Raw genomic sequence first — 22,346 nt, 5'->3', positions numbered from 1 at the left:
TTAATATTTTTCGTCGGCAACTGTTTATTAGATTGTTTGGTACTGTTAGGTTGTAATAATCTGTTACATAGAATCAGATAAAAATCGGCTGGTTTCGCACGTGCATAGTAGACTATCTAGCTAGTGAAACGTTTGTCAAATCGGCCTGTTTTTACAATGAATACGGTTTTAAAAAAATATATGGGCGTGTTGCTGCGAAACAAATCAGCGTTGCAGGATGTAGGCAATGGCTGGTTGGCTATTGCAACCTGTTTAACTTTGCTTGTGTCTGCAATTAATTTATTTCTGAACATTACAATGCCTGTGGAAAGTCTGCCTGTCCGAGACCCGGCCTTCCATCGGCGACTGCTGGAGCAGTACTTGCTTTTGCTGAAGAAATACCCGATTCTCACCAAATCTGTGACAAGGTCGGTGACTGGTGGAGGGCTTGTAATGCTTCTTTTGAGGGGAGTATTCCCAAATTCAATCTAGACAGCTAACGTGTGTTACTGTCACTGGGTTTGGGACCATAGGTCAAGTGTTTATACAAGCTAACTAGCTATTTTTCAGTGTTGGGTTAGCATTATCTAATTGCGAAATAAGACTAAACACGTTGTTCCGGTTATTAGCTACTTAGCACTTTGACACTGACCTAACGCGAGGCTGCATTGTTTTGGTGGAAGGAGTGTGTATTGATTTTTCGCAAATGGACAAAATCAAGTGTGTAGAGCACGAACAAGAATATATATTACTACCATGTGCTGACGAAAAGTTGTGGATTTGCTAAATGAGTCCTGGAGATATTGTTAGCTTGCTAACTAGGGTTCCATTTTTAGTGGAACATACTTGGCAAGCTATTTGGCACGAACGTTACAGTGCTAACTTGAATGCTTGTTGATCATGCAGACCGCCGCTACTCCGATAGGTGAACGATTGCGCAATTAGCTGGCACTACCAGGAGTGCGTAGCAACCCGCTTAAAATGAATGACTAAACTAGATTGTTACGTTAGCTACATGTCGTAGCTCTGGCTGAATTCACCATCCCGCCGTTTGAGTTCCGCACGTTTACAACTAGTCCACTACTGTTTGCATGCCCTGTTTCTGCGCACTAACGAGTCCACAGCGGTGACATTGCACTCTGCTCTACAGTCCACCTGTGTTTCGCCAATGAGTTACTCCTGGACCCCCCCCCCCCCTTTTCTAAAATAAACAGCGCCCTTATGATTGAATAGAAGTTCACCCTGTGAACTGAGGCCACGGAGAGATGCTGCTTTATTTTCCCCCTTACCACCACGTTGACAGATGCCAATGTTTACGAACCCTTGCCTTTCAGTGGAATTCTCTCTGCCCTGGGAAATCTGCTTTCCCAAGCTCTGGAGAGCAGAAAAAAGAGGACGGCGGATGGAAATTTGAGGAAGGGCCTCAATGTTCTGGGACCCGCACGGTTTGCCGTTTACGGGTACGTGCATTTCAAACCGAAGCGCCCTGGCCGGTTTTTGCGGCCTAGGTCTCATTTCGAGGATTTGCGATCGTCTCAAGTCTTCGCCTGTGAAGCCTCAGCACTTTCAGTGGAGTTGTTTTCTCTCCCCGTTCCAGGCTGTTCTGCACAGGACCCCTGAGCCATTACTTCTACCAGCTGATGGAGCTGGTGTTTCCGTCCAGCGAGCCCTACTGCGCGCTCAAGCGGCTGCTTCTGGATCGGCTCGTCTTCGCGCCGGCCTTCCTCCTGCTCTTCTTCTTCGTCATGAACGTCCTGGAGGTCAGTGCAGCTTTCTCACTCAGGGGGAAGCGTCCGAAAGCAGCCACCCCGACACCGCACTTGTGGTGACCCTGTTGCTTGTGTCATGTGACGTGGTGAGGACAAGATGGCCCTTGAGGTTGTCCCATTTCTGACCTTTTTAAAAAAAAAAAAATTTTTTTTAATTTGCTGCTATTGCAGTCCGTAGGATGACGGTGAAACCGAGGTGAAGGACAAACCCTGGGACACCGTACATACCGCTACAAAAATCACTACAATATTTGCAATGAGAGAAAAAAAAACAGATGCAGAATTTTGCAGAAGATGGTGTGTATTTAAAACAAGTACAATGTGGGCTAATTTAATAACAAATGATTGTAGACTTATATATACTATATAACCAAAAATGCCTGGACACCCCTTACTCTGGGGCTGTTTTGCATGGTTTGGGCTAGACCCCTTAGTTCCAGTGAAGGCAAATATTAATGCTACAGCATACAGTCATATTCTAGACTATTCTGTGCTTCCCTAACAGTTTGGGGAAGGCCCTTTCCTGTTTCAGCATGACAATGCCCCTGGGCACACAGCAAGGTCCATACATAAATGGTTTTGTTGAGAACAGTGTGGAAGAACATGACTGGCCTGCACAGGGCCCTGACCTCAACCCCATCCAACACCTTGGGGATCAATTGGAAAGCCAACTGCGAGCCAGGCCTAATCAGTGCCTGGCCTCAGTAATGGTCTTCTGGCTGAATGGAAGCAAATCCCTGCAGCAATGCGCCAACATCTAGTGCAAAGCCTTCCCAGACAAGTGGAGGTTGTTATAGCAACAAAGGGTGGACCAAGTCCATATCAATGCCCATAATTCTGGATGAGATGTTGATGTCAGGTGTCCACATTTTGGCCATGTAGTGTAGTATCAAAGGCATATGCCAGAAGGAGCAGTAGAAGTACATCAATATCAGGCGCACTTGCCCTGCGAGCTTGGAGTTATCTGAACTTGCTGGTGCCATTCCAGGGTAGGACAATTTCAGCATTTCAAGGCAAAGTGAGAGCAGGTTACTGGCCAGCCCTGAAGATGAACTGGAAAGTGTGGACCCCTTTCCAATTTATCAACATCAACTACGTGCCTGTTCAGGTAAGCAGCTCCGCGGCGAAGTGCTCAGTGTTCATTAAACTATTGCAGGGTTCATACAGTTCAGAGGGATCAGACATGTTCTCACGAGAGTAAAATGTGCTGTATCGCTGTAAATTTAACACAAAAATTGTATATCGAAGAATGGCATTTCACAGCGGATGCACTGTCAATAGCAGCCATTAATGCTCTATGTTGTTTCATGAATTTTTTGTTTGTTTGTTTGTTTGTTTTAGTTCCGTGTACTGTTTGCCAACCTGGTGGCTTTGTTCTGGTACGCCTACCTTGCGTCGGTAAGGAAGTGAAGCCGCCCAACCACCCTTCAGTTTTACGGAATTCAGCATGTGCCGGACGTGCGTGGTTCCCAGGACACGTGTTTAACATACTGTAGGCCTGATTGTACTAAATATAGGTGCTGGAAATGAACGCGATGGTCGAACCACATCCAGTGCAGTCGTGGATTAAACGAACGGTTCGCCAATGAAGTGGCAGTTCCACAGGGATCAAAATGCCATTTATAAATATAAGGATTTGCACATGAACTGAGAATCATGTTGACTGATTGTACCGTATGCGATAATTGAAGAGAATGCCTTGGATCCTTCACACATTGCCTCAATTTGCAGAATCGCACGTGTCACAAAATAAAAATGGACACGTGATAAAATTGATTAATTATCCATATTAGTTCAACAACAAAACTCAGTACAATAGAAAATCAATGGCTAATTTTAAGGTGTAAGCTAAACACAACATGCAGATTGGTGATCAAGTAAGATTAATCAGTATTGCTCTACTTTAGTATTACTTCATTATCAGTGTTGTTGCTTATAAGCAAAGCCTGCTGCTGTCTTGAATACTCACCAGTGTTGTATAGGAACCCAAATCCAGTTGCTTGCTACGTAGTAATGTCTAGAGCAAACGACGTGGAGGAAAACACCTCGATGTGCACCTGCTGTATAAAATCCTGCACTCTGCGCAGGTATGCGTTAATGTAACCTTTCGATGATCGGCCATTTTTTTCCACTCGACCTTTGAAATAAAACAAGTGCTTGCCTTCATCATGGTTTGTTTATTCTTGCACCATTACATTACTGCCATTGGCAGACTCTTACCCAGAGCAATTTATGCATTCCATTACAAGCATTTAGCAGACACTCTTATCCAGTGTGACTTACACAACTTTTTTTTTACACAGGATTTACATTGCATCCATTTATACCGCTGGATATATACTGAAGCAGTGCAGGTTAAGCACCTTGCTCAAGAATACAACGGCAGTGTCCGAGCTGGGAATCGAACCTATGACCTTTATGTTACAAAACCAGCTCCTTACCGGTTATACTAGATTGCCACCTGCACAATTGTCCTGTCATTTCAGCTGGACATTTTTACTGAAGCAGTGCCATATAATGCACCAATTACACCAAGCATGGCCTAAACGAAAACACATTTCACTAAGCACATCTTTTTATACTCATCCTCACATTAGAAACATTACATTACTCAATAGAGTTAATGACATACAGAGAATTGCATATAACATTTTATTTCAGTATTTCACAGCTATCATTAAAGACAGTTGAAAAGTAAAAGCAAGTTAGTTGAGCAGGGTCCCATTATGTCTTTAGTATAATAATAGATCCTTATAAATAGAATTTTAATTCAAAGTTTTAAAACATTTTACAAAAATAATTTTAGAAATTAAAAGAAGCAGAGTTCAAAATAATGGAAAAACTGGCGCAGTGAACCAGATTCAGCCTCCTCTCCCACGCAGCAGGAGGTGGATGACGCTCCCCGCTTTTATACCGTAGTCCTCCAGTTTACGGCCATCCTCCAGGGGCTTGCTTTCGTAGACCAACCTCTGTTGCTCGACGACGACTTCCTCCTTATTTTGGACCTTGCGCTTGAACTCAGCGACGGTCTCTCCCGGGAAAATGTCGTAGGTGTGCGTCTTGCCGGTAATGTTTTTCAGAAACACTTGAAAGGTCTGTACGATCAGCACGGCGATTATGCATCCCGAATGCAAACCGTAGTCCTGCAGAGTTTTCCCGTGGTCTTTCAGGTCTATCCTGTGGCCGTTCTGCGTACTTAGCCGCTGCCTCGCGCTGGGCACCTCCGCGTTCTGTTGGATCTTGGACTTCAGCTGTCCGACTGTGGTGCGCGGATCCACGGACAGGGAAAAAGTATTCCCATTTAAGAGTTTGATCGTTAGCTCCATGACGAGAGATTTGATCTGAAACGAAATAATGAAATTAATTTTTTTTAAATCAGCTCAACAGGATATGAATTAACACCAACTTGAAGTGAACCTCACACGTCCTTTTATTTCATAATACAGCGTTGGAGTCATCGCAAAACAGCATAGTCTCTGAAATACTCTGAAAATAATTATTCCAAATTATTACGGCTAATGGTTGTTATTAAGGCACAGTTTTCACATCTAATAAGACAGAGAAACAGGTGGTGAGAAAACAAATACGTTATTTATAATTACTAACGTAGAATAAAAACAACGTATTACCTTTTGAATAAATGCCTTCTAGGACGTCGAACTTTTCGATTTGTGTGCAAACGGAGAGTCGCTCAAGAGGATTCAGCCGAGATGAACAAGATGAGAGTGACGAGTCTGCTTATGGTGGCTGTCTGTTTGGTGCTTTGTTTTGAACAGCTGAGATGCCCGCCTCCTTTTATCATCCTCCTCTTAAGATTCGTTTTCCGGGCCGGACTCATACATTTGACGGCAAGTTTCGGTTTCCATTCATTGGTCGCGCTTTTCATTTCCTTTCTCTGTATGAATGCCTGGTTACTAAATATGCATTTATTTGGTGCTGTTTTGCTCAACTCAGAAAAATCTAGTTCAAGTTCCGTAGCCTACCACAAAAACAAAGAAAGGAGGCAATGCAAATAGGGTACACTTTGGTAATAGGCTACACTTTCCTTACTTATGTGTACTCATGTATTACAGTACACTATAGAAATCGTAATGAGAATACATGAAAACATGCAAAAGGCCACAGGTAGGGTACATAATACACGGCCATGTAGAAATGCTTTCAAAAGCCGCAACACACCAAAATGCCACGGAGACCAATTACAATCAAACATAAGTTCGCAAATGACTAAGTCCTTTTAAAAAAGTAAATTAAAAAAAAAATATGGATTGATTTAATATTTACAGGAACGCAACGAACATTATGTTGGACCACATAATTGAAGTTGTACCATAAAGTGAAATTGTGCTACGGCAACAAATTAAATCAAGCAGGCATTCTCAGACAGCTGTATTAGACCAATTTCTTATTCTTCTTCTTCTTTTTCTCCTTCTAATAATAATAATAATAATAATAATAATCCATCCATCCATTATCTGTACCCGCTTATCTTGGTCAGGGTCGCGAGAGGTGCTGGAGCCTATCCCAGCGTGCATTGGGCGAGAGGCAGGAATACACCCTGGACAGGCTGCCAATCCATCGCAGGGCACACACACACCATTCACTCATCATTCACTCACACACTCATACCTATGGGCAATTTAGTGTCTCCAATCGGCCTACCTGCATGTCTTTGGACTGTGGGAGGAAACTGGATTACGCGGAGGAAACCCATGCGGACACGGGGAGAACATGCAAACTCCACACAGAAAGGCACCAAGCCGAGATTCGTAATCACAACCTTTTTTCCTGTGAGGAGACAGTGCTACCCACTGCACCACTGTGCCGCCCAATAATAATAATAATAATAATAATAATAATAATAATAATAATAATAATAATAATGACTTGCTATTATCTAAAGCATTGGCTAATAGCATTCTTCAGCAGCAGGAAGCAGTGATTCAGGACTGATGTCCACCCCTCATGTGGTCTGAAAGGTTTGACAGAAAGCAGTAACTGAACCCCCATAATGATTATTTATATAAATCAATGAATCACAACTGCAAGGGTATGTTAAAAAATGTCATATTCAGGACGACAGAAACGTTGTCTATATTATGAGCTTCTCATAAAGCTGTATCTTAAATCTCAACAGGGAAAATGGCACAGAGAAGGAATAGTTCTGTTACAACTGAACATGCAGGCATAACAGCACCAATTTATCAACTAGTATTTTACATGGTTTCATCACATCACTGATAAATATAAAACAACAGAAAGTTAACAAAAGAAGCAGGTGCCTCAAGACAGCTCAGGCAGAGCTTCTGTCCCTAATACCATATTTTTACAGTTTTTAAAATTTTATAATTTATTTTATAAAAGTTACATTAATGGGTATTTAAATGGATAAAGCAAATAAAACACACATCCATTTACCACACAGAAACATACAGTATATAAAAGGAGCAAAACAAGGTGCCGAATAAATAAAAATAAACAAAAGATCAGGCCCTATGACTCAGGGGATTTCCTAAATTAGATGAGAATGCCTACGTAACGAAACCTGGAGATCTGCCAACCTGTAGGTTTTCAATCCAAGCATAAAAAATCAGACCTCATTGAACACCTAGAGATCTCACTGAGCCGCTATTTTGTAGAATCACGTGCGCTAAATTTATGTGGAAATGAAAACTTACAGGACGGCAGGTAGAGTTTCATAAACAGGGCTGGGCAGCCCTGCTGTAGAGGATTTCCCAAATTACACAAGAATGCCTACGTAACAAATATTTTAGCCTCTCCCCATCACTACCTGTACCTGCATTCCATATAACATTCCCGTGACAAGCAAATGCAAGGAATGGAAAGTGAAAGTGGCCAGGGTTTGTTGTGGTTGTTGCCCTTACAGAAGATGCTTACATTTTACCTTCATCCAGCATTTGTGCAACCTAATCCCGGCACTGGATTTCTTACAGCAAATTCCATTTCGTTCTATCCCATTCCACTTTTTCCTTTTTTGCATGTCTATCCAATACTTGCTGCTGGTAGGCTTCACTGAAATGGCTGTTTTTCCTGCTTTTTCCTTTGGCACCAGACATTGCTAACGTAGGTGAAGGACAAACCCTGGGACACCGTACATACCGCTACAAAAATCACTACAATATTTGCAATGAGAGAAAAAAAAACAGATGCAGAATTTTGCAGAAAATGGTGTGTATTTAAAACAAGTACAATGTGAGCTGATTTAATAATATATGATTGCAGACTTATATATACTATATAACCAAACGTGTCTGGACACCCCTTAGTCTGGGGCTGTTTTGCATGGTTTGGGCTAGACCCCTTAGTTCCAGTGAAGGCAAATATTAATGCTACAGCATACAGTCATATTCTAGACTATTCTGTGCTTCCCTAACAGTTTGGGGAAGGCCCTTTCCTGTTTCAGCATGACAATGCCCCTGGGCACACAGCAAGGTCCATATATAAATTGTTTTGTTGAGAACAGTGTGGAAGAAAATGACTGGCCTGCACAGGGCCCTGACCTCAACCCCATCCAACACCTTGGGGATCAATTGGAACGCCAACTGCGAGCCAGGCCTAATCAGTGCCTGGCCTCAGTAATGGTCTTCTGGCTGACTGGAAGCAAATCCCTGCAGCAATGCGCCAACATCTAGTGTAAAGCCTTCCCAGACAAGTGGAGGTTGTTATAGCAACAAAGGGTGGACCAAGTCCATATCAATGCCCATAATTCTGGATGAGATGTTGATGTCAGGTGTCCACATTCTGGCCGTGTAGTGTAGTATCAAAGGCATATGCCAGAAGGAGCAGTAGAAATACATCAATATCAGGCGCTCTTGCCCTGCGAGCCTGGAGTTATCTGAACTTGCTGGTGCCATTCCAGGGTAGGACAATTTCAGCATTTCAAGGCAAAGTGAGAGCAGGTTACTGGCCAGCCCTGAAGATGAACTGGAAAGTGTGGACCCCTTTCCAATTTATCAACATCAACTATGTGCCTGTTCAGGTAAGCAGCTCCGCGGTGAAGTGCTCAGTGTTCATTAAACTATTGCAGTGTTCATATAGTTCAGAGGGATCAGACATGTTCTCACGAGAGTAAAATGTGCTATATCGCTGTCAATTTAACACAAAAATTGTATATCGAAGGATGGCATTTCACATCGGATGCACTGTCAATAGCAGCCATGTCGCACCATTAATGCTCTATGTTTAATGAATTTTTTTGTTTGTTTGTTTGTTTGTTTGTTTTAGTTCCGTGTACTGTTTGCCAACCTGGTGGCTTTGTTCTGGTACGCCTACCTTGCGTCGGTGAGGAAGTGAAGCCGCCCGACCACCCTTCAGTTTTACGGAATTCAGCATGTGCCGGACGTGCGTGGTTCCCAGGACACGTGTTTAACATACTGTAGGCCTGATTGTACTAAATATAGGTGCTGGAAATGAACGAGATGGTCGAACCACATCCAGTGCAGTCGTGGATTAAACGAACGGTTCGCCAATGAAGTGGCAGTTCCACAGGGATCAAAATGCCATTTATAAATATAAGGATTTGCACACAAACTGAGAATCATGTTGACTGATTGTACCGTATACGATAATTGAAGAGAATGCTTTGGATCCTTCACACATTGCCTCAATTTGCAGAATCGCACGTGTCACAAAAAAAAATGGACACGTGATTAAATTTAACCTGGATGCTGAACTGAGATTTGAGCGAAGCTAATGCATTATCCATATTTGTTCAACATCAAAACTCAATACAACAGAAAATCAATGGCTAATTTTAAGGTGTAAGCTAAACACAACATGCAGATTGGTGATCAAGTAAGACTAATCAGTATTGCTCTACTTTAGTATTACTTTATTATCAGTGTTGTTGCTTATAAGCAAAGCCAGCTGCTGTCTTGAATACCCACCAGTGTTGTATTGGAACCCAAACCCAGTTGCTTGCTACGTAGTAATGTCTAGAGCAAACGACGTGGAGGAAAACACCTCGATGTGCACCTGCTGTATAAAATCCTGCACTCTGCGCAGGTATGCGTCAATGTAACCTTTCGATGATCAGCCATTTTTTTCCACTCAACCTTTGAAATAAAACAAGTGCTTGCCTTCATCATGGTTTGTTTATTCTTGCACCATTACATTACTGCCATTGGCAGACTCTTACCCAGAGCAATTTATGCATTCCATTACAAGCATTTAGCAGACGCTCTTATCCAGTGCGACTTACACAACTTTTTTTTTTTTACACAGCATTTACATTGCATCCATTTATACCGCTGGATATATACTGAAGCAGTGCAGGTTAAGCACCTTGCTCAAGAATACAACGGCAGTGTCCGAGCTGGGAATCGAACCTAAGACCTTTATGTTACAAAACCAGCTCCTTACCGGTTATACTAGATTGCCACCTGCACAATTGTCCTGTCATTTCAGCTGGACATTTTTACTGAAGCAGTGCCATATAATGCACCAATTACACCAAGCATGGCCTAGACGAAAACACATTTCACTAAGCACATCTTTTTATACTCATCCTCACATTTGAAACATTACATTACCCAATAGAGTTAATGACATACAGAGAATTGCTTATAACATTTTATTTCAGTATTTCACAGCTATCATTAAAGACAGTTGAAAAGTAAAAGCAAGTTAGTTGAGCAGGGTCCCATTATGTCTTTAGTATAATAATAGATCCTTATAAATAGAATTTTTATTCAAAGTTTTAAAACATTTTACAAAAATTATTTTAGAAATTAAAAGAAGCAGAGTTCAAAATAATGGAAAAACTGGCGCGGTGAACCAGATTCAGCCTCTCAGACGCAGCACGAGTTGGATGGTGCCCCCCGCTTTAATATCGTAGTCCTCCAGTTTACGGCCATCCTCCAGGGCCTTGCTTCCGTAGACCAACCTCTGTTGCTGGACGGCGACCTGCTCCTTATTTTGGACCTTGAGCTTGAACTCAGAGACGGTCTCTCCCGGGGAAACGTCGTAGGCGTGCATCTGGCCGGTAATGTTTTTCAGAAACACTTTAACGGTAGGTACGATCAGCACGGTGATTATGCATCCAGAATGCAAACCGTAGTCCTGCAGAGTTTTCCCGTGGTCTTTCAGGTCTATCCTGTGGCCGTTCTGCGTACTTAGCCGCTGCCTCGCGCTGGGCACCTCCGCGTTCTGTTGGATCTTGGACTTCAGCTGTCCGACTGTGGTGCGCGGATCCACGGACAGGGAAAAAGTATTCCCATTTAAGAGTTTGATCGTTAGCTCCATGACGAGAGATTTGATCTGAAACGAAATAATGAAATAATTTTTTTTTAAATCAGCTCAACAGGATATGAATTAACACCAACTTGAAGTGAACCTCACACGTCCTTTTATTTCATAATACAGCGTTGGAGTCATCGCAAAACAGCATAGTCTCTGAAATACTCTGAAAATAATTATTCCAAATTATTACGGCTAATGGTTGTTATTAAGGCACAGTTTTCGCATCTAATAAGACAGAGAAACAGGTGGTGAGAAAACAAATACGTTATTTATAATTACTAACGTAGAATAAAAACAACGTATTACCTTTTGAATAAATGCCTTCTAGGACGTCGAACTTTTCGATTTGTGTGCAAACGGAGAGTCGCTCAAGAGGATTCAGCCGAGATGAACAAGATGAGAGTGACGAGTCTGCTTATGGTGGCTGTCTGTCTGGTGCTTTGTTTTGAACAGCTGAGATGCCCGCCTCCTTTTATCATCCTCCTCTTAAGATTCGTTTTCCGGATCGGACTCATACATTTGACGGCAAGTTTCGGTTTCCATTCATTGGTCGCGCTTTTCATTTCCTTTCTCTGTATGAATGCCTGGTTACTAAATATGCATTTATTTGGTGCTGTTTTGCTCAACTCAGAAAAATCTAGTTCAAGTTCCGTAGCCTACCACAAAAACAAAGAAAGGAGGCAATGCAAATAGGGTACACTTTGGTAATAGGCTACACTTTCCTTACTTATGTGTACTCATGTATTACAGTACACTATAGAAATCGTAATGAGAATACATGAAAACATGCAAAAGGCCACAGGTAGGGTACATAATACACGGCCATGTAGAAATGCTTTCAAAAGCCGCAACACACCAAAATGCCACGGAGACCAATTACAATCAAACATAAGTTCGCAAATGACTAAGTCCTTTTAAAAAAGTAAATTAAAAAAAATATATGGATTGATTTAATATTTACAGGAACGCAACGAACATTATGTTGGACCACATAATTGAAGTTGTACCATAAAGTGAAATTGTGCTACGCAACAAATTAAATCAAGCAGGCATTCTCAGACAGCTGTATTAGACCAATTTCTTATTCTTCTTCTTCTTCTTCTTTTTCTCCTTCTAATAATAATAATAATAATAATAATAATAATCCATCCATCCATTATCTGTACCCGCTTATCTTGGTCAGGGTCGCGAGAGGTGCTGGAGCCTATCCCAGCGTGCATTGGGCGAGAGGCAGGAATACACCCTGGACAGGCTGCCAATCCATCGCAGGGCACACACACACCATTCACTCATCATTCACTCACACACTCATACCTATGGGCAATTTAGTGTCTCCAATCGGCCTACCTGCATGTCTTTGGACTGTGGGAGGAAACTGGAGTACCCGGAGGAAACCCATGCGGACACGGGGAGAACATGCAAACTCCACACAGAAAGGCACCAAGCCGAGATTCGTAATCACAACCTTTTTTCCTGTGAGGAGACAGTGCTACCCACTGCACCACTGTGCCGCCCAATAATAATAATAATAATAATAATAATAATAATAATAATAATAATAATGACTTGCTATTATCTAAAGCATTGGCTAATAGCATTCTTCAGCAGCAGGAAGCAGTGATTCAGGACTGATGTCCACCCCTCATGTGGTCTGAAAGGTTTGACAGAAAGCAGTAACTGAACCCCCATAATGATTATTTATATAAATCAATGAATCACAACTGAAAGGGTATGTTAAAAAATGTCATATTCAGGACGACAGAAACGTTGTCTATATTATGAGCTTCTCATAAAGCTGTATCTTAAATCTCAACAGGGAAAATGGCACAGAGAAGGAATAGTTCTGTTACAACTGAACATGCAGGCATAACAGCACCAATTTATCAACTAGTATTTTACATGGTTTCATCACATCACTGATAAATATAAAACAACTGAAAGTTAACAAAAGAAGCAGGTGCCTCAAGACAGCTCAGGCAGAGCTTCTGTCCCTAATACCATATTTTTACAGTTTTTAAAATTTTATAATTTATTTTATAAAAGTTACATTAATGGGTATTTAAATGGATAAAGCAAATAAAACACACATCCATTTACCACACAGAAACATACAGTATATAAAAGGAGCAAAACAAGGTGCCGAATAAATAAAAATAAACAAAAGATCAGGCCCTATGACTCAGGGGATTTCCTAAATTAGATGAGAATGCCTACGTAACGAAACCTGGAGATCTGCCAACCTGTAGGTTTTCAATCCAAGCATAAAAAATCAGACCTCATTGAACACCTAGAGATCTCACTGAGCCGCTATTTTGTAGAATCACGTGCGCTAAATTTATGTGGAAATGAAAACTTACAGGACGGCAGGTAGAGTTTCATAAACAAGGCTGGGCAGCCCTGCTGTAGAGGATTTCCCAAATTACACAAGAATGCCTACGTAACAAATATTTTAGCCTCTCCCCATCACTACCTGTACCTGCATTCCATATAACATTCCCGTGACAAGCAAATGCAAGGAATGGAAAGTGAAAGTGGCCAGGGTTTGTTGTGGTTGTTGCCCTTACAGAAGATGCTTACATTTTACCTTCATCCAGCATTTGTGCAACCTAATCCCGGCACTGGATTTCTTACAGCAAATTCCATTTCGTTCTATCCCATTCCACTTTTTCCTTTTTTGCATGTCTATCCAATACTTGCTGCTGGTAAGCTTCACTGAAATGGCTGTTTTTCCTGCTTTTTCCTTTGGCACCAGACATTGCTAACGTAGGTGAAGGACAAACCCTGGGACACCGTACATACCGCTACAAAAATCACTACAATATTTGCAATGAGAGAAAAAAAAACAGATGAGGAATTTTGCAGAAGATGGTGTGTATTTAAAACAAGTACAATGTGAGCTGATTTAATAATATATGATTGCAGACTTATATATACTATATAACCAAACGTGTCTGGACACCCCTTAGTCTGGGGCTGTTTTGCATGGTTTGGGCTAGACCCCTTAGTTCCAGTGAAGGCAAATATTAATGCTACAGCATACAGTCATATTCTAGACTATTCTGTGCTTCCCTAACAGTTTGGGGAAGGCCCTTTCCTGTTTCAGCATGACAATGCCCCTGGGCACACAGCAAGGTCCATATATAAATTGTTTTGTTGAGAACAGTGTGGAAGAAAATGACTGGCCTGCACAGGGCCCTGACCTCAACCCCATCCAACACCTTGGGGATCAATTGGAACGCCAACTGCGAGCCAGGCCTAATCAGTGCCTGGCCTCAGTAATGGTCTTCTGGCTGACTGGAAGCAAATCCCTGCAGCAATGCGCCAACATCTAGTGTAAAGCCTTCCCAGACAAGTGGAGGTTGTTATAGCAACAAAGGGTGGACCAAGTCCATATCAATGCCCATAATTCTGGATGAGATGTTGATGTCAGGTGTCCACATTCTGGCCGTGTAGTGTAGTATCAAAGGCATATGCCAGAAGGAGCAGTAGAAATACATCAATATCAGGCGCTCTTGCCCTGCGAGCCTGGAGTTATCTGAACTTGCTGGTGCCATTCCAGGGTAGGACAATTTCAGCATTTCAAGGCAAAGTGAGAGCAGGTTACTGGCCAGCCCTGAAGATGAACTGGAAAGTGTGGACCCCTTTCCAATTTATCAACATCAACTATGTGCCTGTTCAGGTAAGCAGCTCCGCGGTGAAGTGCTCAGTGTTCATTAAACTATTGCAGTGTTCATATAGTTCAGAGGGATCAGACATGTTCTCACGAGAGTAAAATGTGCTATATCGCTGTCAATTTAACACAAAAATTGTATATCGAAGGATGGCATTTCACATCGGATGCACTGTCAATAGCAGCCATGTCGCACCATTAATGCTCTATGTTTAATGAATTTTTTTGTTTGTTTGTTTGTTTGTTTGTTTTAGTTCCGTGTACTGTTTGCCAACCTGGTGGCTTTGTTCTGGTACGCCTACCTTGCGTCGGTGAGGAAGTGAAGCCGCCCGACCACCCTTCAGTTTTACGGAATTCAGCATGTGCCGGACGTGCGTGGTTCCCAGGACACGTGTTTAACATACTGTAGGCCTGATTGTACTAAATATAGGTGCTGGAAATGAACGAGATGGTCGAACCACATCCAGTGCAGTCGTGGATTAAACGAACGGTTCGCCAATGAAGTGGCAGTTCCACAGGGATCAAAATGCCATTTATAAATATAAGGATTTGCACACAAACTGAGAATCATGTTGACTGATTGTACCGTATACGATAATTGAAGAGAATGCTTTGGATCCTTCACACATTGCCTCAATTTGCAGAATCGCACGTGTCACAAAAAAAAATGGACACGTGATTAAATTTAACCTGGATGCTGAACTGAGATTTGAGCGAAGCTAATGCATTATCCATATTTGTTCAACATCAAAACTCAATACAACAGAAAATCAATGGCTAATTTTAAGGTGTAAGCTAAACACAACATGCAGATTGGTGATCAAGTAAGACTAATCAGTATTGCTCTACTTTAGTATTACTTTATTATCAGTGTTGTTGCTTATAAGCAAAGCCAGCTGCTGTCTTGAATACCCACCAGTGTTGTATTGGAACCCAAACCCAGTTGCTTGCTACGTAGTAATGTCTAGAGCAAACGACGTGGAGGAAAACACCTCGATGTGCACCTGCTGTATAAAATCCTGCACTCTGCGCAGGTATGCGTCAATGTAACCTTTCGATGATCAGCCATTTTTTTCCACTCAACCTTTGAAATAAAACAAGTGCTTGCCTTCATCATGGTTTGTTTATTCTTGCACCATTACATTACTGCCATTGGCAGACTCTTACCCAGAGCAATTTATGCATTCCATTACAAGCATTTAGCAGACGCTCTTATCCAGTGCGACTTACACAACTTTTTTTTTTTTACACAGCATTTACATTGCATCCATTTATACCGCTGGATATATACTGAAGCAGTGCAGGTTAAGCACCTTGCTCAAGAATACAACGGCAGTGTCCGAGCTGGGAATCGAACCTAAGACCTTTATGTTACAAAACCAGCTCCTTACCGGTTATACTAGATTGCCACCTGCACAATTGTCCTGTCATTTCAGCTGGACATTTTTACTGAAGCAGTGCCATATAATGCACCAATTACACCAAGCATGGCCTAGACGAAAACACATTTCACTAAGCACATCTTTTTATACTCATCCTCACATTTGAAACATTACATTACCCAATAGAGTTAATGACATACAGAGAATTGCTTATAACATTTTATTTCAGTATTTCACAGCTATCATTAAAGACAGTTGAAAAGTAAAAGCAAGTTAGTTGAGCAGGGTCCCATTATGTCTTTAGTATAATAATAGATCCTTATAAATAGAATTTTTATTCAAAGTTTTAAAACATTTTACAAAAATTATTTTAGAAATTAAAAGAAGCAGAGTTCAAAATAATGGAAAAACTGGCGCGGTGAACCAGATTCAGCCTCTCAGACGCAGCACGAGTTGGATGGTGCCCCCCGCTTTAATATCGTAGTCCTCCAGTTTACGGCCATCCTCCAGGGCCTTGCTTCCGTAGACCAACCTCTGTTGCTGGACGGCGACCTGCTCCTTATTTTGGACCTTGAGCTTGAACTCAGAGACGGTCTCTCCCGGGGAAACGTCGTAGGCGTGCATCTGGCCGGTAATGTTTTTCAGAAACACTTTAACGGTAGGTACGATCAGCACGGTGATTATGCATCCAGAATGCAAACCGTAGTCCTGCAGAGTTTTCCCGTGGTCTTTCAGGTCTATCCTGTGGCCGTTCTGCGTACTTAGCCGCTGCCTCGCGCTGGGCACCTCCGCGTTCTGTTGGATCTTGGACTTCAGCTGTCCGACTGTGGTGCGCGGATCCACGGACAGGGAAAAAGTATTCCCATTTAAGAGTTTGATCGTTAGCTCCATGACGAGAGATTTGATCTGAAACGAAATAATGAAATAATTTTTTTTTAAATCAGCTCAACAGGATATGAATTAACACCAACTTGAAGTGAACCTCACACGTCCTTTTATTTCATAATACAGCGTTGGAGTCATCGCAAAACAGCATAGTCTCTGAAATACTCTGAAAATAATTATTCCAAATTATTACGGCTAATGGTTGTTATTAAGGCACAGTTTTCGCATCTAATAAGACAGAGAAACAGGTGGTGAGAAAACAAATACGTTATTTATAATTACTAACGTAGAATAAAAACAACGTATTACCTTTTGAATAAATGCCTTCTAGGACGTCGAACTTTTCGATTTGTGTGCAAACGGAGAGTCGCTCAAGAGGATTCAGCCGAGATGAACAAGATGAGAGTGACGAGTCTGCTTATGGTGGCTGTCTGTCTGGTGCTTTGTTTTGAACAGCTGAGATGCCCGCCTCCTTTTATCATCCTCCTCTTAAGATTCGTTTTCCGGATCGGACTCATACATTTGACGGCAAGTTTCGGTTTCCATTCATTGGTCGCGCTTTTCATTTCCTTTCTCTGTATGAATGCCTGGTTACTAAATATGCATTTATTTGGTGCTGTTTTGCTCAACTCAGAAAAATCTAGTTCAAGTTCCGTAGCCTACCACAAAAACAAAGAAAGGAGGCAATGCAAATAGGGTACACTTTGGTAATAGGCTACACTTTCCTTACTTATGTGTACTCATGTATTACAGTACACTATAGAAATCGTAATGAGAATACATGAAAACATGCAAAAGGCCACAGGTAGGGTACATAATACACGGCCATGTAGAAATGCTTTCAAAAGCCGCAACACACCAAAATGCCACGGAGACCAATTACAATCAAACATAAGTTCGCAAATGACTAAGTCCTTTTAAAAAAGTAAATTAAAAAAAATATATGGATTGATTTAATATTTACAGGAACGCAACGAACATTATGTTGGACCACATAATTGAAGTTGTACCATAAAGTGAAATTGTGCTACGCAACAAATTAAATCAAGCAGGCATTCTCAGACAGCTGTATTAGACCAATTTCTTATTCTTCTTCTTCTTCTTCTTTTTCTCCTTCTAATAATAATAATAATAATAATAATAATAATCCATCCATCCATTATCTGTACCCGCTTATCTTGGTCAGGGTCGCGAGAGGTGCTGGAGCCTATCCCAGCGTGCATTGGGCGAGAGGCAGGAATACACCCTGGACAGGCTGCCAATCCATCGCAGGGCACACACACACCATTCACTCATCATTCACTCACACACTCATACCTATGGGCAATTTAGTGTCTCCAATCGGCCTACCTGCATGTCTTTGGACTGTGGGAGGAAACTGGAGTACCCGGAGGAAACCCATGCGGACACGGGGAGAACATGCAAACTCCACACAGAAAGGCACCAAGCCGAGATTCGTAATCACAACCTTTTTTCCTGTGAGGAGACAGTGCTACCCACTGCACCACTGTGCCGCCCAATAATAATAATAATAATAATAATAATAATAATAATAATAATAATAATGACTTGCTATTATCTAAAGCATTGGCTAATAGCATTCTTCAGCAGCAGGAAGCAGTGATTCAGGACTGATGTCCACCCCTCATGTGGTCTGAAAGGTTTGACAGAAAGCAGTAACTGAACCCCCATAATGATTATTTATATAAATCAATGAATCACAACTGAAAGGGTATGTTAAAAAATGTCATATTCAGGACGACAGAAACGTTGTCTATATTATGAGCTTCTCATAAAGCTGTATCTTAAATCTCAACAGGGAAAATGGCACAGAGAAGGAATAGTTCTGTTACAACTGAACATGCAGGCATAACAGCACCAATTTATCAACTAGTATTTTACATGGTTTCATCACATCACTGATAAATATAAAACAACTGAAAGTTAACAAAAGAAGCAGGTGCCTCAAGACAGCTCAGGCAGAGCTTCTGTCCCTAATACCATATTTTTACAGTTTTTAAAATTTTATAATTTATTTTATAAAAGTTACATTAATGGGTATTTAAATGGATAAAGCAAATAAAACACACATCCATTTACCACACAGAAACATACAGTATATAAAAGGAGCAAAACAAGGTGCCGAATAAATAAAAATAAACAAAAGATCAGGCCCTATGACTCAGGGGATTTCCTAAATTAGATGAGAATGCCTACGTAACGAAACCTGGAGATCTGCCAACCTGTAGGTTTTCAATCCAAGCATAAAAAATCAGACCTCATTGAACACCTAGAGATCTCACTGAGCCGCTATTTTGTAGAATCACGTGCGCTAAATTTATGTGGAAATGAAAACTTACAGGACGGCAGGTAGAGTTTCATAAACAAGGCTGGGCAGCCCTGCTGTAGAGGATTTCCCAAATTACACAAGAATGCCTACGTAACAAATATTTTAGCCTCTCCCCATCACTACCTGTACCTGCATTCCATATAACATTCCCGTGACAAGCAAATGCAAGGAATGGAAAGTGAAAGTGGCCAGGGTTTGTTGTGGTTGTTGCCCTTACAGAAGATGCTTACATTTTACCTTCATCCAGCATTTGTGCAACCTAATCCCGGCACTGGATTTCTTACAGCAAATTCCATTTCGTTCTATCCCATTCCACTTTTTCCTTTTTTGCATGTCTATCCAATACTTGCTGCTGGTAAGCTTCACTGAAATGGCTGTTTTTCCTGCTTTTTCCTTTGGCACCAGACATTGCTAACGTAGGTGAAGGACAAACCCTGGGACACCGTACATACCGCTACAAAAATCACTACAATATTTGCAATGAGAGAAAAAAAAACAGATGAGGAATTTTGCAGAAGATGGTGTGTATTTAAAACAAGTACAATGTGAGCTGATTTAATAATATATGATTGCAGACTTATATATACTATATAACCAAACGTGTCTGGACACCCCTTAGTCTGGGGCTGTTTTGCATGGTTTGGGCTAGACCCCTTAGTTCCAGTGAAGGCAAATATTAATGCTACAGCATACAGTCATATTCTAGACTATTCTGTGCTTCCCTAACAGTTTGGGGAAGGCCCTTTCCTGTTTCAGCATGACAATGCCCCTGGGCACACAGCAAGGTCCATATATAAATGGTTGTGTTGAGAACAGTGTGGAAGAAAATTACTGGCCTGCACAGGGCCCTGACCTCAACCCCATCCAACACCTGGGGGATCAATTGGAAAGCCAACTGCGAGCCAGGCCTAAACAGTGCCTGACCTCAGTAATGGTCTTCTGGCTGAATGGAAGCAAATCCCTGCAGCAATGCTCCAACATCTAGTGTAAAGCCTTCCCAGACAAGTGGAGGTTGTTACAGCAACAAAGGGTGGACCAAGTCCATATCAATGCCCATAATTCTGGATGAGATGTTGATGTCAGGTGTCCACATTTTGGCCGTGTAGTGTAGTATCAAAGGCATATGCCAGAAGGAGCAGTAGAAGTACATCAATATCAGGTGCTCTTGCCCTGCGAGCTTGGAGTTATCTGAACTTGCTGGTGCCATTCCAGGGTAGGACAATTTCAGCATTTCAAGGCAAAGTGAGAGCAGGTTACTGGCCAGCCCTGAAGATGAACTGGAAAGTGTGGACCCCTTTCCAATTTATCAACATCAACTACGTGCCTGTTCAGGTAAGCAGCTCCGCGGCGAAGTGCTCAGTGTTCATTAAACTATTGCAGGGTTCATACAGTTCAGAGGGATCAGGCATGTTCTCACGAGAGTAAAATGTGCTGTATCGTTGTCAATTTAACACAAAAATTGTATATCAAAGAATAGCGTTTCACATCGAATGCACTGTCAATAGCAGCCATGTCGCACCATTAATGCTCTATGTTGTTTCATTAATTTTGTTTGTTTGTTTGTTTGTTTGTTTTAGTTCCGTGTACTGTTTGCCAACCTGGTGGCTTTGTTCTGGTACGCCTACCTTGCGTCGGTAAGGAAGTGAAGCCGCCCAACCACCCTTCAGTTTTACGGAATTCAGCATGTGCCGGACGTGCGTGGTTCCCAGGACACGTGTTTAACATACTGTAGGCCTGATTGTACTAAATATAGGTGCTGGAAATGAACACGATGGTCGAACCACATCCAGTGCAGTCGTGGATTAAACGAACAGTTCGCCAATGAAGTGGCAGTTCCACAGGGATCAAAATGCCATTTATAAATATAAGGATTTGCACATGAACTGAGAATCATGTTGACTGATTGTACCATATGCAATAATTGAAGAAAATGCTTTGGATCCTTCACACATTGCCTCAATTTGCAGAATCGCACGTGTCACAAAAAAACTAATGGACACGTGATTAAATTTAACCTGGATGCTGAACTGAGATTTGAGCGAAGCTAATGCATTATCCATATTTGTTCAACAACAAAACTCAGTACAATAGAAAAGCAATGGCTAATTTTAAGGTGTAAGCTAAACACAACATGCAGATTGGTGATCAAGTAAGACTAATCAGTATTGCTCTACTTTAGTATTACTTCATTATCAGTGTTGTTGCTTATAAGCAAAGCCTGCTGCTGTCTTGAATACCCACCAGTGTTGTATAGGAACCCAAATCCAGTTGCTTGCTACGTAGTAATGTCTAGAGCAAACGACGTGGAGGAAAACACCTCGATGTGCACCTGCTGTATAAAATCCTGCACTCTGCGCAGGTATGCGTTAATGTAACCTTTCGATGATCGACCATTTTTTTCCACTCGACCTTTGAAATAAAACAAGTGCTTGCCTTCATCATGGTTTGTTTATTCTTGCACCATTACATTACTGCCATTGGCAGACTCTTACCCAGAGCAATTTATGCATTCCATTACAAGCGTTTAGCAGACGCTCTTATCCAGTGCGACTTACACAACTTTTTTTTTACACAGGATTTACATTGCATCCATTTATACCGCTGGATATATACTGAAGCAGTGCAGGTTAAGCACCTTGCTCAAGAATACAACGGCAGTGTCCTACCTGGGAATCGGACCTATGACCTTTATGTTACAGAACCAGCTCCTTACCCGTTATACTAGATTGCCACCTGCACAATTTCCCTGTCATTTCAGCTGGACATTTTTACTGAAGCAGTGCCATATAATGCACCAATTACACCAAGCATGGCCAAGCATAGCAAAGCTGCTTAGGCACCCATTGTGTTTCTACGTTTTATTATTCATTATTCATCATCATCATCATCATCATCATCATCATCATCTTTTTCTTCTGGCTAGAGTGTCGAGGCAGCCCCTAGAACCGTATGGTAAAAAGTTTTGAAATTTGGCACACTGGGGACAGTCTCATGATTCTTTTCACCAATATTCATGCCTCCACCTTGAGTGCTCTAGCACCACCAATGGG

At 41.7% G+C, this 22,346-nt stretch overlaps 4 protein-coding genes and 3 long non-coding RNA genes across 7 annotated transcripts; 4 read left to right on the top strand and 3 right to left on the bottom strand.

The window, feature by feature from the left end:
• The first annotated feature begins 177 nt into the window (after window positions 1–177).
• pxmp2 (peroxisomal membrane protein 2) lies at window positions 178–3,914 on the top strand. Its single transcript, XM_035380366.1, has 5 exons — window positions 178–407; window positions 1,314–1,439; window positions 1,577–1,739; window positions 2,737–2,856; window positions 3,090–3,914. The coding sequence occupies exons 1-5, from the start codon at window positions 181–183 to the stop codon at window positions 3,156–3,158; spliced, it is 705 nt and encodes a 234-aa protein (XP_035236257.1). The 5' UTR covers window positions 178–180; the 3' UTR covers window positions 3,159–3,914.
• On the bottom strand, window positions 3,906–5,522 carry LOC118207073 (polyubiquitin-B-like). The gene is made up of 2 exons (XM_035380370.1): window positions 5,378–5,522; window positions 3,906–5,089 (listed from the first exon to the last, which is right to left on the bottom strand). Exon 2 carries the CDS (start codon window positions 5,072–5,074, stop codon window positions 4,610–4,612), a length of 465 nt encoding a protein of 154 aa, XP_035236261.1. The 5' UTR covers window positions 5,075–5,089; window positions 5,378–5,522; the 3' UTR covers window positions 3,906–4,609.
• A 2,715-nt stretch (window positions 5,523–8,237) lies between these two features.
• LOC118207081 lies at window positions 8,238–9,852 on the top strand. The gene is made up of 2 exons (XR_004761303.1): window positions 8,238–8,748; window positions 8,994–9,852. It is a non-coding gene; the product is annotated as an uncharacterized LOC118207081 (long non-coding RNA).
• On the bottom strand, window positions 9,844–11,479 carry LOC118207075 (polyubiquitin-B-like). Its single transcript, XM_035380372.1, has 2 exons — window positions 11,316–11,479; window positions 9,844–11,027 (listed from the first exon to the last, which is right to left on the bottom strand). Exon 2 carries the CDS (start codon window positions 11,010–11,012, stop codon window positions 10,551–10,553), a length of 462 nt encoding a protein of 153 aa, XP_035236263.1. The 5' UTR covers window positions 11,013–11,027; window positions 11,316–11,479; the 3' UTR covers window positions 9,844–10,550.
• A 2,698-nt stretch (window positions 11,480–14,177) lies between these two features.
• Window positions 14,178–15,792, top strand: LOC118207080. The gene is made up of 2 exons (XR_004761302.1): window positions 14,178–14,688; window positions 14,934–15,792. It is a non-coding gene; the product is annotated as an uncharacterized LOC118207080 (long non-coding RNA).
• On the bottom strand, window positions 15,784–17,419 carry LOC118207074 (polyubiquitin-B-like). Its single transcript, XM_035380371.1, has 2 exons — window positions 17,256–17,419; window positions 15,784–16,967 (listed from the first exon to the last, which is right to left on the bottom strand). Exon 2 carries the CDS (start codon window positions 16,950–16,952, stop codon window positions 16,491–16,493), a length of 462 nt encoding a protein of 153 aa, XP_035236262.1. The 5' UTR covers window positions 16,953–16,967; window positions 17,256–17,419; the 3' UTR covers window positions 15,784–16,490.
• Window positions 17,420–20,307: 2,888 nt separating this feature from the next.
• On the top strand, window positions 20,308–21,285 carry LOC118207078. Its single transcript, XR_004761301.1, has 2 exons — window positions 20,308–20,628; window positions 20,874–21,285. It is a non-coding gene; the product is annotated as an uncharacterized LOC118207078 (long non-coding RNA).
• Window positions 21,286–22,346: the final 1,061 nt, after the last annotated feature.

This window comes from Anguilla anguilla, chromosome 10 (genome assembly GCF_013347855.1).
Source record: "Anguilla anguilla isolate fAngAng1 chromosome 10, fAngAng1.pri, whole genome shotgun sequence".
In the NCBI taxonomy this organism is placed as follows: Eukaryota; Metazoa; Chordata; class Actinopteri; order Anguilliformes; family Anguillidae; genus Anguilla; species Anguilla anguilla.
This window is presented reverse-complemented; position numbering and strand designations above follow the sequence as displayed.